Source organism: Mercurialis annua, linkage group LG5, assembly GCF_937616625.2.
Source record: "Mercurialis annua linkage group LG5, ddMerAnnu1.2, whole genome shotgun sequence".
Classification (NCBI taxonomy): Eukaryota; Viridiplantae; Streptophyta; class Magnoliopsida; order Malpighiales; family Euphorbiaceae; genus Mercurialis; species Mercurialis annua.
Genome location: NC_065574.1, coordinates 47,192,680 through 47,206,473, shown reverse-complemented (window position 1 = coordinate 47,206,473; position 13,794 = coordinate 47,192,680). Strand labels below are relative to the sequence as shown.

The 13,794-nt window shown below is 31.2% G+C and overlaps 1 protein-coding gene and 1 long non-coding RNA gene across 2 annotated transcripts; one reads left to right on the top strand and one right to left on the bottom strand.

Annotated features, from left to right (window-relative positions):
- Positions 1 to 4,570: 4,570 nt before the first annotated feature.
- Positions 4,571 to 5,926, top strand: LOC126681969 (uncharacterized). Its single transcript, XM_050377524.1, has one exon. It carries the CDS (start codon positions 4,571 to 4,573, stop codon positions 5,924 to 5,926), a length of 1,356 nt encoding a protein of 451 aa, XP_050233481.1.
- Positions 5,927 to 6,415: 489 nt separating this feature from the next.
- On the bottom strand, positions 6,416 to 9,042 carry LOC126683242 (uncharacterized). Its single transcript, XR_007641661.2, has 4 exons — positions 8,728 to 9,042; positions 8,039 to 8,633; positions 7,085 to 7,214; positions 6,416 to 6,757 (listed from the first exon to the last, which is right to left on the bottom strand). It is a non-coding gene; the product is annotated as an uncharacterized LOC126683242 (long non-coding RNA).
- Positions 9,043 to 13,794: the final 4,752 nt, after the last annotated feature.

Sequence of the window (13,794 nt, the reverse complement as noted above, 5' to 3'; positions counted from 1 at the left end):
AAACAAATTTTGAAGTATAATAATTTTATAATTTAAAGCAGTCTTATAAAAAAAAGCATATACGTAAATTTTGTTTACGCGATTATCAAGTATATACTTTATAATATAAGTAAACATAAATTTTACTAAGAATTGTAAAAACATCAAACAATACAAGGAAATTTGAGTACTAAGAATCATAGTATCCAATCCATAGTTCATTAGTGTAAGTAACTTTATGTAAATTTGTGAAAGTCTAAAAAATAAAAGAACAAAAATAGAGTCTCTAACTCGAGAAATACTTGCGTGAACCTAGTTCGCCACGTAGAATTATGAACCATTCATTTATCATAATGATTATTTTCAATGAAATAAATTTCGAAAAATCGGTACATTATAGATGCACCGCTAATACGTCGTAAATACACTACCGATATATCTAGATATAGTAAAAACCCACATGTTTTTCCAGTCTTGAATCTCTCTTGAAATATATCTTGATTTCTTTAGCAGCAGTTAGGGGTGAGCAAAAACCGAACCAAACCATTAATCCGATCCAAACCAACCCGAAATTAATTTTGGTTTGGTTAAAATGGTTAAAATGGATTGGTTTGGTTTCAAATTATAAAAAAGTATGGTTTTTGGTTTTGGTTTGGTTTTATCTAGTGGTTAACCGAACCGATCGAAAAACCGAAATTTACAATAATATTATTTTTATTAATATTTATACATGTATAAATAAATATAAAATTTATTTATTGAAATATTTATATATAAATATAATATGTGTGTGTGGATACATATATGAAAATAAAACATATAAACTAATACACACATATAAGTAAAAATTATTACGTATAATTTTAATTCTTACGTATAATTATATATAATTTTTATCTAAATCTAGATTAACCAAACCGAACCAAACCAAACCGAAACCGATGATAAAGTTTGGTTAACCGAACCGAAATTTTATATAAATATTTGGCGTGGTTTGGTTTTTATATTTTCCCTTAAAATATGGTTTGGTTTTGGAGTTTACTAAACCAAACCGAACCGAACCGAACCATGCTCACCCCTAGCAGCAGTAACCTTCTTGTCCTTTGAAACCAAGGCATCAAAATTCGCAACACATTTTAAATCAACATTCAAATATCTTGTAAGCATAAAAAAAAGTTGTAATTATCCATTTCAAGCTTAAAATTTCAAATGCTAAATTTAAACACTTAATCACAATTTAGTTATTATTTAAATAACATGGACAAAAATTATAAACATGAATTGCTGAAAACACAAGTACCTAAGAAAAAAGAGAAAATTACTTAAATTTTTTTGATGCGAAATCTTTACTCAAATACTCACTTAATGACATCTTTATATTTTTGTATCTTTTTACATGTTTAGCGTGAATGACTCAATTTTCTAATTTATTTCATAAATTAACCCTTTCCTAAGAAGATTACATGTGTTCATTGTGAAGAATTGAATATGCATAACATTCTTCTCTTCTATTATATATATTGTTTTCTTTGCTGTTGTTGATTTCTCCTGCTACGCCTCGGCCTAGCTTAACGTCGCATTCAAACCATTCACGGCCACCTTCTCGCCGCCGGTGATTTTCCATCTCAACACCTCTGTCTAAACCAAACAGTTGACAGTTTTTTCTCAGGTAACTAACTCTCTTTAATAATATAATCTTGACCTCGGTATTGACTTTGACTACTGTTGTTGCCATACTTCTTTTGCTCTTCACGTTTGTGTTTGTGTTTTTCCTAGTACTTAAATTTCTGAATTAAAATAACTTTGACCATATTGTTTTTGTTATTCTTCTAAAAACGAATGAATTTCCTGAAATTATGAATTTTGCAAATTTTGATTCATTGATCTTTTATCACTATGATTTTTCTGCGCAGTGCATCTAAATAGGCTTTTGTAAAGGAAAAAGATAGTTTGAATATGTTTTATAGATATATGTAAGATACATTTCCCATATATATCATAAATATATTTCCGATATAAAGCAAAACATTGTAAAGTGGTATCAAAATTGAAATGTTGTCCAAAAGCATACAAAGCTATTTTGATACGAAAAAGTTGTCTTTGCAATTCAAAAAGTTTATTTAGACTACTTCTTTTATTTTAAAAAATATATCTGAACTTATTTGAGACGTATCTTAGTTATTTTTAAAATGTATGTTAAAAATATTCAAGATATATCTCACATATTTTTGAGATGTAATTTAACTATTTCTAATAGAAAAAAACAGCAAAATTATAAAAATAACGTATGTATCAGTCTTGTTATGACTGACGTGCTCCAACTTTCTATTAATTGTCCCCACTTTTTTTTTTATATACCGAGCCCTAATCCCCTTCTTTCTTATTCCTTTCTCTGCTTTCATTTCTTTATCCCCTCCTTGCTTTCATTTCTCTCTTTTTTTTGTTAGACTTTCTTATTGAACAAAAGATCACTTTACTCTCTGAATTTAGCACAAAATATCAAAAACGTCTAAATTAAAAAAACTGGATCATTTTTATTCTGAACTTATCAAAATTGGTATAAAACCCCCTCCCCACTCTCATCCAAGAGAGTGAAGCACACTCTCCGGTTTTGGTGGTGGTTTCCCCCCCCCCCCCCCCAAGTGTTGTATAAAATACTATATAAACCGTTACCTTATTAAAAAAAACCATTGCCTAAACCGTATTATTCAACTGTTACAGAAGATGTTTCAAACCGCTGCATTTGCTATTAATTGCAACGGTTTTATTTCTATTACTATAGATTAAAAAACTTGTTGCAATTGCTATCAAAACCTATTGAGCGGCCGCAAATATAGCTGATCTAAAACTGTTGCAATAGACTTACGGCAATAGTTTTTGTACATTAAACAATCCACTGTTGTTAAAAATGACTTATGTGGTAATGGGATAATTGATTAGGTCTTTTTATTTATAGGTAGGGGTGAGCAAAAAGCGAACCGAACCATAAATTCAATCCAAACCAATCCGAAATTAATTTTGGTTTGGTTAAAATGGTTAAAATGGATTGGTTTGATTTCAAATTATAGAAAATATGGTTGTTAGTTTTGGTTTGGTTTCAACTAGTGGTTAACCGAACCAACCGAAAAACTGAAGTTTATAATAATATAATTTTTATTAATATTTATATATGTTATAAATATATATAAAATTTATTTATTGAAATATTTATATATAAATATAATATGTGTGTATATATATATATATATATATATATATATATATATATATATAAAAAACATATAAACTAATACATACATATAAGTAAAAATTATTACGTATAATTGTATATTATTTTTATCTAAATCTATATTAACCAAACCAAATCAAATCAAACCGAAACCGATGTTAAAGTTTGGTTAACCGAACCGAAATTTTACATAAATATTTGGCGTGATTTGGTTTTTATATTTTCCCTTAAAATATGGTTTGGTTTTGGAGTTTATTAAACCAAACCGAACCGAACCATGCTCACTCCTATTTATAGGTAACTTTTTAGGGAATTTTTTTAACTATTTAAGAATTTTTTCATAGGAAATGGATTTTCTTTTAAGAAACGAGTTTCTACCTTTTAGTATTTATGAAAACGGACCTGAAACGTTTTCGAAGAGTTTTTAAATGTTCCCGAAACGGAAATATTTCTGAAACGGGAAATCTCATTCTATATAAGGTTTCTGTGCGACCTTCAGCTTTTCAATTTGCAAATTTTAGATGAAAATGGCAAGTCTAAAGACAAATACGAACCTAAAAATTTACCAGTTATGACAAAATCAATAATCAAATGTACTAAAATTGACGGTCAATTTCACAACCACGCCAAGTGAGCCATTCTTAACCAAAGCTTAAATAGTGTCAGGTTTGTTGAACATATAATAGAACTACTAGTGTTAGGTTTGATAGCTTATAAAGTCTTAAGAAAAACCAGCATAGTCTATATGATTTGTTATTTTATGTATTAATTAAATTAATCAATCTAATATTTTAATTTTAATAAATTCTTTTATATTATTATTATTCAAATTAAAATTATAGATCGATAGTGATATTTACATGACTCGTTATAAATTTTGAATATTAATTAAATTGTTAAACATGATATTTTAATTTTTTTTTGATTTATTTTAGAAATTAAAACGTGCTACATGCATGGGTGATATTAATTCTAAGACCTTAATTATATAAATATAAATATAATTATTCAAATAGAATAAATTAATTTTTAATAATAAGAAAAAAAAAAGCTATAGATTGCTAGGTTTATTTTTGAGAGAGGAAAAAAATATTAATATGGTTACTAAAAAGTACTTACTTCCTTAGTTGGAAGGTTTCTGCATTATTAAAAATTTTAGTTTGAGAGCACTATTTAGTTTAAAGTATATAATTAATCATGGTGTGTTTAGGAGTCAGTATTTGGCTTATTATAAGTTGCTGATTAATATTTATCTTGGGAATCCTCATCCTATTCGTATCAGGATTAGCTTAATTGTCAATAAATACATGTTGGTTATTATTCATTCTTCATAATCTGTTCTGAAGTCAACCGAAAAATACAATGGGTTCTAGTTTTTCTCTCCTTGCACCCTACGACGAGCACGACGAACTGGTCGAGGATCGAGCCAATCATGATACGATGGACGACGAGGATAACGATGAGCACGAACTCGCCCATAATTTAGAAGCAAATGATCATCCTGATTGGCTTCAACTACCGGACGATTTAATAGTGGAAATCGTCAAACGGTTGGACGTGGTGGACCGTGCAAAGTTGTCTAATGTTTGCAAGTCATGGAGCAGGGTTGCTTTGAATAAGGATATTCCGGTTCATCAATTTCCTCTGCTCATGCTCCCTTCTAAGATTAAGAGTGATCATGTTCGACTCTTTGACACCTCTCGCTCTCTAATGTACCGATTTAATCTTCCCGATTCAGTTGTTCAAAGAGGAGGATGGTGCTTCGGCTCTACGAAAGGTTGGCTTTTGATAGCAACCCTCGAAAAAAACTATACACCGCATATCTCCCTACTCAATCCAGTTTCTGGACAGATTATTAAACTTCCCTCTATCACCGCATTCGAGGCTTGCACCAATGATCCGTATAGTTTTGCCGACCTATTGGTTACTAAAATGGAATTGTATTTCTTATCCGAGGATGACATATTTATTTCAGCAATTTTTGATGATAATAAATTGGCAATTTGCATAGCAGGTGATGAGGAGTGGACGATTGTTTCTGAATCAGGAGATCATAACTTTTACGATGACATGTGTTTCTTTAAGGGGACGCTCTATGTCTTACATAGATGTAGCGGAAGTGATGGTGATGATGATCGTGATGGTGTTGTTTTACTAAATAGTGCTCTCACTTTTCAATTCTCAGAAAGCAGTAGTATCGCCATTAAATTAGTTTCTTTAATTGGTGGCCAAACTTTAGGCAGGGAAATAATCGAACAAAACGGGTTTGACATCATTACAAATATTTGTCGGACTGCATATTTGGTAGAATCCCATGGTGAATTGTTGATTGTTGATAGAGTATCTGATGGTCTCTCGTACGATGATGATGTTCAAAGTTTTGAATACGCGAAGACAAAACAATTTGAGATTTTTAAGATGGTGAATGGCAGTGCTAGCAAAAGTATGTGCAAGTTAAGAAATGATCAAATAGTATTTATGGGAGGAAGAGGCCCTTGTGTCTCCCTTTCTGCTAAAGATTTCAATGATAAGGTGAAAGGAAATTGTATTCACTTTTTGGATGAGTACGATGTGTTTGATTTCTTTGACCTCCCACCATTTGTATCTCGCGAGTCTGGAATTTGCTGCCTTGACGATGGCAGGATTACGCGCTGCTATCCTACTATCAAATTCCCCATGGACAGCAGAATGACTTGGCTCACTCCGCAGTTAATTTAGACATATTATGTTCTTTTTCTTTATGTAAGTGGATTTAGACATTTGAAGTCTCTTTTGCTGGTTGTAATTTACTCCGGATTGTAATTTTAAAGGTTTATTTGTCCGTCACTCTCAGATTCGTTTGTTAACATTTAATTATACAGTGTATTAATACAGAATTCACAGCAACAGCTTAAATTTACTCATATTCTCTTGAGTTTCTCGTATTCAAATTGCTTGCACATGCACAATGACTGCCAGTAAACAATCTTACCAGTTGATGTCATCATCTTCAAGGAGCTTGGTTAAATACAGTAACTGCAGCAAACTATGAATGGGGGACTCTGCAACAGCCATGTTAATTCTTACGTTCTCCAAGTTTGTTTCATACGAATTTATTTAAACTCCGAAACTATATTTATAATATATTTTTATAAAATATGTCTGTTCCGCTGTTTTCATTTCCGCACCAGTTGATTAGTTAAAAATAGTGTTTAATTGGAATCGGAATTGAATCAGGAAAATTTTAGATAGCATTATGCAATCAATATTACCAAAGAGTAAAGCAGGCTGAGAGATCACATATATCTGACTATGTGAAATCATATTTACAGAACTGTAATGTATGAGCAAAATGTATAGTATCCAAGGTGTGAAAACAAACTAATATATGCATATTGAATGGGAGTGATTTCTCAGTGTACTAATTTAAAAATTATGCTACAAAATAATTTGAAGAGGATCCACTAATCTCGCGATAACAATTATCATCGGTTTGATCGGGCGTGGTACTTTGTTGGACGCCGGTGCATCAGACAAGGGATGATCTTTATCTTTCGCTGATCTAAGTTCCTGTAGAGCAAAAAATATAGCTAGGATTTAGTTTGTGCCTTATTGATGAACAAAACCAGCATAAAGTTAAGCTCTAAAGTTCCAGAACATGAATCAATATCAAAATTACGTATTAACCTATGTTGCAAGGAGTCGGAAATGTTGAAACCGAAAATGGTGAAACAGTATCTTTTAGAAAAAATATGTTATAATAATAAGTTTTGAAGTCTCAAAAGCATTACAGCAATAACAATGCTACAAAAGAAGAAAAGGTTTACAGTAACTTCAAAACTATTACAGCAATAACAATGCTACAAAAGAAGAAAAGGTTTACAGAACCTTAATTACCTCTCCAACTGGTCTGGAATGTTCAATTGGGCTACTTCCTGTAATCATGTCCATGAGGAGCACTTCAAAACTATAAACATCACTCCCTTCATTAAGCATTCCCGTGCTTGCATAATCAGGAGAAACATATCTAGACCGAAATGATAAGAGATTAATTAGTAGGGATTGCGGACGTATGTTGCTGGATTTCACATCACGATGCACAACTTTAGGTTCTAAACCTTTCATGCAAATAAGCTAGCCTTTAACGAAGACATGATAAGGCTTGTGCTGAGTGATTATTAAACATGGTATTGAAACCAACATAGTTGGCATTTTTGTTGTTGCAAATAAGAGTATTGGATATCCCATCCCAGGTGAGAGGACTAACAGGCCCTACATCACCATGTTACCACTGCTCCAAATTGCCATTGTCATCATACTTATATAACTGCATGCTAAACAATACAACTGCATGCTCAACATGTTAAACAAATATACAGTAAATACGCATGATTTTACATGACTGCCAATTAATTCTTAGGCTCCATCATTTTGCATGACTCCATAGCTGTTAAGCCAATTATTGTACTAAAAATCTGCCAACTAAGCAGTTTAATATAACATTTTTCAACTGATACAACATTTACATTCAAATGATACAACATTTACAAGTCCTAATATATTTCATTTACATTCAAACTGATACAGCATTTACATTCAAACTGATACAGCATTAACATTCAAATGATACAACATTTACATTCAAATGAAATAGATACCTAATTCAAGGCCTAATGCAACCTATAAATATGAAAATGGAATACCCTAAACCTAATACACACTTTAAACATGCAGCTTAGTCAAGAAAACATACTGAATACCCTAAACCTAATACACACTTTATAATATCTTCATATACACATATTTTCAATCACAAAATAGACACAAAAAGTCATTGGTATTGATACTAACCTTTTGTTGATCACTAATGAATGTCCATCCTAAACCATCGACAACATTAAGCTCCTCAAACACAATCCGCATAAACCAAGTCCAAAACCTTTCATTTTTGCTTTGAACCACGGCCTAAAAGACAGGATACATTTGATTGTTCCCGTCTTTCATAACTGCACTGAATAATGCTCAACCCAAATATGTTTTTAAAAAACACCCGTCTAACCCTAGCATTAACCTACATCCTTTCTTGAACCCTTCCCTTAAAGCACCAAATCCAATGCAAAAACCTTCAAATGTACCGTCTGACTCATTAATCAAGAAGTCAAATTTTCCAAAACAGTCAACTCTCGTAAGCTCCGCTTTGTATGACCTTAACATTGCATAACGTTCAAACACCGATCCCCTTAATATTTCTAACGCCTCCGACCTTGACCTATAGCATTTCCTAACCCCTCAGCAAACATAAGTATGACAGAGTATTGAATTCTATCGGGACAATAGAAGTGGTCTGGTTTTAATTCCCCACCGTAGTAGATATATTCCCCACCAAATCTAAGAATCTACCACCATGGTGGTAGTAAATAGAAAATGGCAGTTCTTCCATTCTATCCTGCAAATTGATAAACATTGTTTATCAATTTTTTTGTTGACAACCATTTAACAAGAAAACTGCGAAATGTATATTAATACGATAAATGACGCACCTGAATGAAGAAACTATGGAGTCACACCAGTAATTTTCAACTTCAAAATTAGGGTTTATATTTTTGAATTGGGATTTCGAAATTAGGGTTTATATATTTGATTTGGGATTTCAAAATTAGGGTTACTATTTGACTGAATCCAACTGCAATTAAGGATCACAATGTAAAAGTAGGCTTGCGTTAACGATTTGAATCGGTGATTAGGGTTCATAAGGGTTGATTGAAAGGAAAGGGAAAATGCAGGGAAGAAGCGAAGGAGGAGGGAAACGGGTTTTCTAATCTGCATTTTTGTTAGACTTAATTATACAATACATATTATTATTTTGGCGTGATTTTATATCACTATTTTGGCCTAAGAAACACGGATACAAGAAAACACAAGTATTTCAATATTGTTGCATTTTCCGTTTCAAAAACTGAAAACAATTGAAAATCATTCGAAATCTAAATCATTATTTTAAAATGGCTTATCCCCTTAAAAACCCCTCACCTTTTACCCCCAATTCATTTGCACCCTCACGTTGCAAAACCACCAAATATACCCAAATTACGACCTTTTACTTTCAATTGCACCCTCAAGCATTAAATTGATCTCTTTTCACTTGAAAAAATAGGTTTATTTTTGTTTTAAATAAAATATTAAGTCCTATTTTAAAATATATGCTAAAATTTAAAGTATTGATTTGAACATTTTTCAAGTGAAAAGAGGTCAATTTGATACTTGAGGGTACAATTGAAAGTGAAAGGTCATAATTTGGGTATATTTGGTGGTTTTACAACGTGTGGGTGCAAACGAATTGGGGGTAAAAGGTGGGGGGTTTTTAAGGGGATAAGCCTTTTAAAATTTATTCTTTAAATTATCTACTAGATATTCCATATTTAAATATTTTTAAAATTATATATTTTTTTAACTCATTGAGATCTCATCTATTATCCATAAAGTTTATTATTCAAATTACCTACAAAATATTTCATATTTAAATAGTTATAGATTTATATAATATTTTCGTAATATTTATAAAATTTGTAACTTTTAATATTTATAAATATTTCTTATATTTCTATTATAAACACATTTTTTTCATATTTCGTATTTTTTGTGTTTTTTTTAAATGTCATTTGACCATACCCGTTTGATGTCTTTTTCTATCCGTGCTACCTAGTTTTTGGCGTGATTTTATATCACTATTATGGCGTGATTTTATATCACTATTTTGGCATAATTTCCATTATTATTTTGGCGTGATTACTATTATAGCGTGATTTTATATCATTATTTTAGCGTGTTTTCCATTATTATTGTGGCGTTATATTATATTCCTTATTTCGACACTATTCTTTTACATGATGAAATTACCATTTTTAATAATAATATTCTATATTTTTCTTTTGAAACATTAACAACAATATTTTTTCCTATAATTAAATGGAATTTATTGGTTTAAAATTATACTACCTCAACATTTAGAACTAAAAGGACGATGAATCAATATTTTATGACTATTATATAGTTAATTTATGGAAAATGGATAATGTAACTATTATAATTTTTTTTTTTACTAAAACACATAGTTTATTAAATTAGCAATAAGTATTAAAATAAAATAAGAATTTTTGGCAACAATTTACCTGTAAATATTTAATGGCTTTTCTATAGTTACTTTATTTTTATTTATTTTATCTATGTCACTGTTAGATGAAAATGATTTCATCTAATAGTGAAAAATGGATAAAATAACCTTTAATTTGTTAAAATTAATAAAGTAACTATAGAAACTGTATTGGCAAGTTGGCAAGAATTTTTTATTTTGGCAGGTGTTTGGTATTTTTTATTGTGGCTAAAGCATTGAGATGTCAAACGTTGATGGGGGAGCTGTTATTCGTATACTATCATCATTGATACCAGAAGTTCTTCTTGATGATAGATGTATTTAGATGATATCTTTTCTTAATACGTTGTTACTATAATTGGGTGGTCCATTCGGTGGCCAAAAAAGCCCTTGTCGATGACTGCATTTGCAGCTCTCATCATTTGATTTTGGGATGGCTGACTTGATAGAGTCGAGGAGTAGTTTCATTGATGTATATTTTCTTACTTCATTTAATGAATTTTAATCTTTGACAAAAAAAAAATATACAATACACTGTGAATGAGGAAATTATTCTCAGTAATACAGTCAATAGTATCTTTTTTCGATAATTACAGTCCACAGTATCTGTTTACAACAATATCATTGAATCTTTTTTATTCTCAATTTTATGTTTTTCTTTTTCATTAATATATATATATATAAAAACCCTAACATGTGAAACTCTTCATAACAAACAAAAAAGAACAAAAACAAAAGAAAGCCCTAAAAAGATAAGACCGTCGCCGCCAACATCTATGGTCTCAAGCTTGCCGATGTCGTTCGTAAAACTGCGCCGGTCGCTAGTGGATTTGAAATGGCCGCCTTTCGTGAAAAGATGGCCGTTGTTTTTAGAAAATTGTCGCCGTTTCAGAAAACCGCATCTCCTTCTTTAGATTCGAAGTCTTTTCAACAACAGATCTGGCGGCGGACGTGAAAGTCACGATGGTGGAGGCCGTGGTGGTGGGTTTCTTTCCAGCATCGTCGCTCTTCAGAAATGGAAACGTCACTGTTCTTTCCGCGACCTTCATCCACCGCCACCAGTAGCAGCCCCACTGCACTCCTGGTGTTTGAAAAGAAATGCTTATGTGTTTTGTAATTTTTTGGGTGTTGGTTAACCCATGGTTAACTTTGAGGTAAACTTTTGGTTGTTCTGTTAATGTAATTTTGTTTTCCACTTGTGTACATGTAATGCTTCGTGTGTTGGTAACCAATTGTTAACCTTGGTTTTTAATATACTGTTAGTAGACGTTTGGTTACCCGTTGATAAATGTGTAATAATTTTTATTTTGAATATATAGTTATAAGTTAGTAGTTTTTTTTAGGCAAAACTCATACGAAAGCCCCTGTACTTTACCTGTTTTGTTCGAGAGGCCCCTTTTCCAAAGTTTGTCACGTCTGGGTCCCTATACTTGTCAATAATCTAATTTTAAAGCCCTTATGTGGACGGAAAATGGTAAGTGTAACCCACTCTCCGTTATTTAACAGAAACAAGTGATATATCATTTTTTTCCATGTATTGAGGTCCACGTGGCATTAATTTTTAGGCCTTATATTACATTAATTCACAACTTAATAAAACAATGTAAATAAAATAAATTTGATGGCAAAACTATTATTTTGCCATCATCTTCTTCCTAATGTTAACAATTCAGATTTCGATGGTCGGCGGTTACATCTGCATCCACCACCACCACCTCCGTTCTTAAACACACCGCTCCACCTAATTTTTGCAGATCGTTAATCTCCATTTGCCAATTTATCCTTCCTTTTTCCCGAAATCCAACCCCCCCACTGTCCTCTCCACATCTCCAACGTAAATTCCGAACCCACCACTGCTGTCCCTTCTACCACCGCCAGGTCTTACACATGTTGTTCATCACCGAACTGGTTCTACCTAAATAACATCTAATAACCGCATTTTCATAAAAAAACACACCATTCTGAACAAATACATCAGCCTCAAACGCATGTCTAAACCCATTCTGGTTCAGAAAAATTATCAAACAGGTTGTGTGCATAACAAATTTTTCCAAAATTTGAACTTCAGTTTTCGAATTTAGTTATCAAGAAGCCATTGTACTGCAATTTAGAAACGAAAAAATGGGCATTGATTTGATTTAAGTGAGCTATGTTCAGTGAATTGTCAATTTTAAAGCTTAAATGGTGAATATTAAAGGAACATCAATTTTTTTTATAATAAAGTAGAGATTGAGAGCCATGAATTTGCAGATTTTGGTTTTTGTTTAATTTCTTAGGTTTTTCATTTCAGTTTTCCTTTTTTAGATTTAAATGTTTGTGGTGGTGGAATTGACAAAAGCTATGTTAGCTTGGTCGGCTGGTGATTCATGAAGTGGAGAAGAAAAATTAAAATAATATTTCTCAGTTTCAAAAAATAAAGCGGAGCAGAAGAGAAGAAAAGGAAAAAATTCTTAAAAGGTGCTTTAATTTATATATATAGTACACACTTTTATAGGGATTAAAAGTAACAAAATTATTTCTTTCACACTCTCACATAACGCAAGTGAGTTACACTTGCCATTTTCCATCTATAAAAGGGCCTTAAAATTGAAATATTGACAAGTACAGGGATCCAGACGTAACAAACTTTAGGATAGGGACTTTTCGAATAAAACAGATAAAGTAGAGGGGCCTCCGCATGGGTTTTGCCTTTTTTTTATGTAAAAAAGTCTATCCGCCTTTTTATACTTTTTATAATTTTGTTTTTAGAATGCCGTCAGTGAACCGTGAGTAAACCGCTGATAAACTTATAGTTAATTAATTTTTAGTCTATCGTTAATAATTTTTTAATAAATTGAAATTGTGCATATAAAACATAAATTATTTTGTAGTATACCATTAGGAACATGTTAGTATACCGCTGGGTAACCAAAATCGTATTTCTGAGATTAAAAAATATATTTTTGAAAATAATAAAAGTCAATTTTGCAAAAAAAAAGTACAAAATGTATTTTAAAAAAAAAACTTTGACGTTGTATTTTTAAGAATATTTTAGTTTTTTATAGATACTTATCTAAATAGCTCTTTTTGTTAAGTTAGAATTTGGAATTAATAAACTTTTTGTGTTTCGACTTTCACAAAATGACGATATGGTGTTTGAACTTTATTTGGTTATAATATGGTGTTACAACTTGCTGAATAGTTACAAAACTAATAAAGGATCACTTTTACCCCCGAACTTGCATCAAAGTATCAAAAAAATTCAAAACTGGAAAATCTGATCAATTATACCCATAACTTGTATAAACCGAATCAAAAAGGCTCCTTTGCTGACGTAGCGCCTTAATTAGAGAGTGAGATTTAAATCAATCATAATCAACACTAATTAATCTCTAATTTATCATAATCAACACTAATTAATCTCTAATTTATCATAATCAACACTAATTAATCTCTAATTAATCATATTTGACCACTA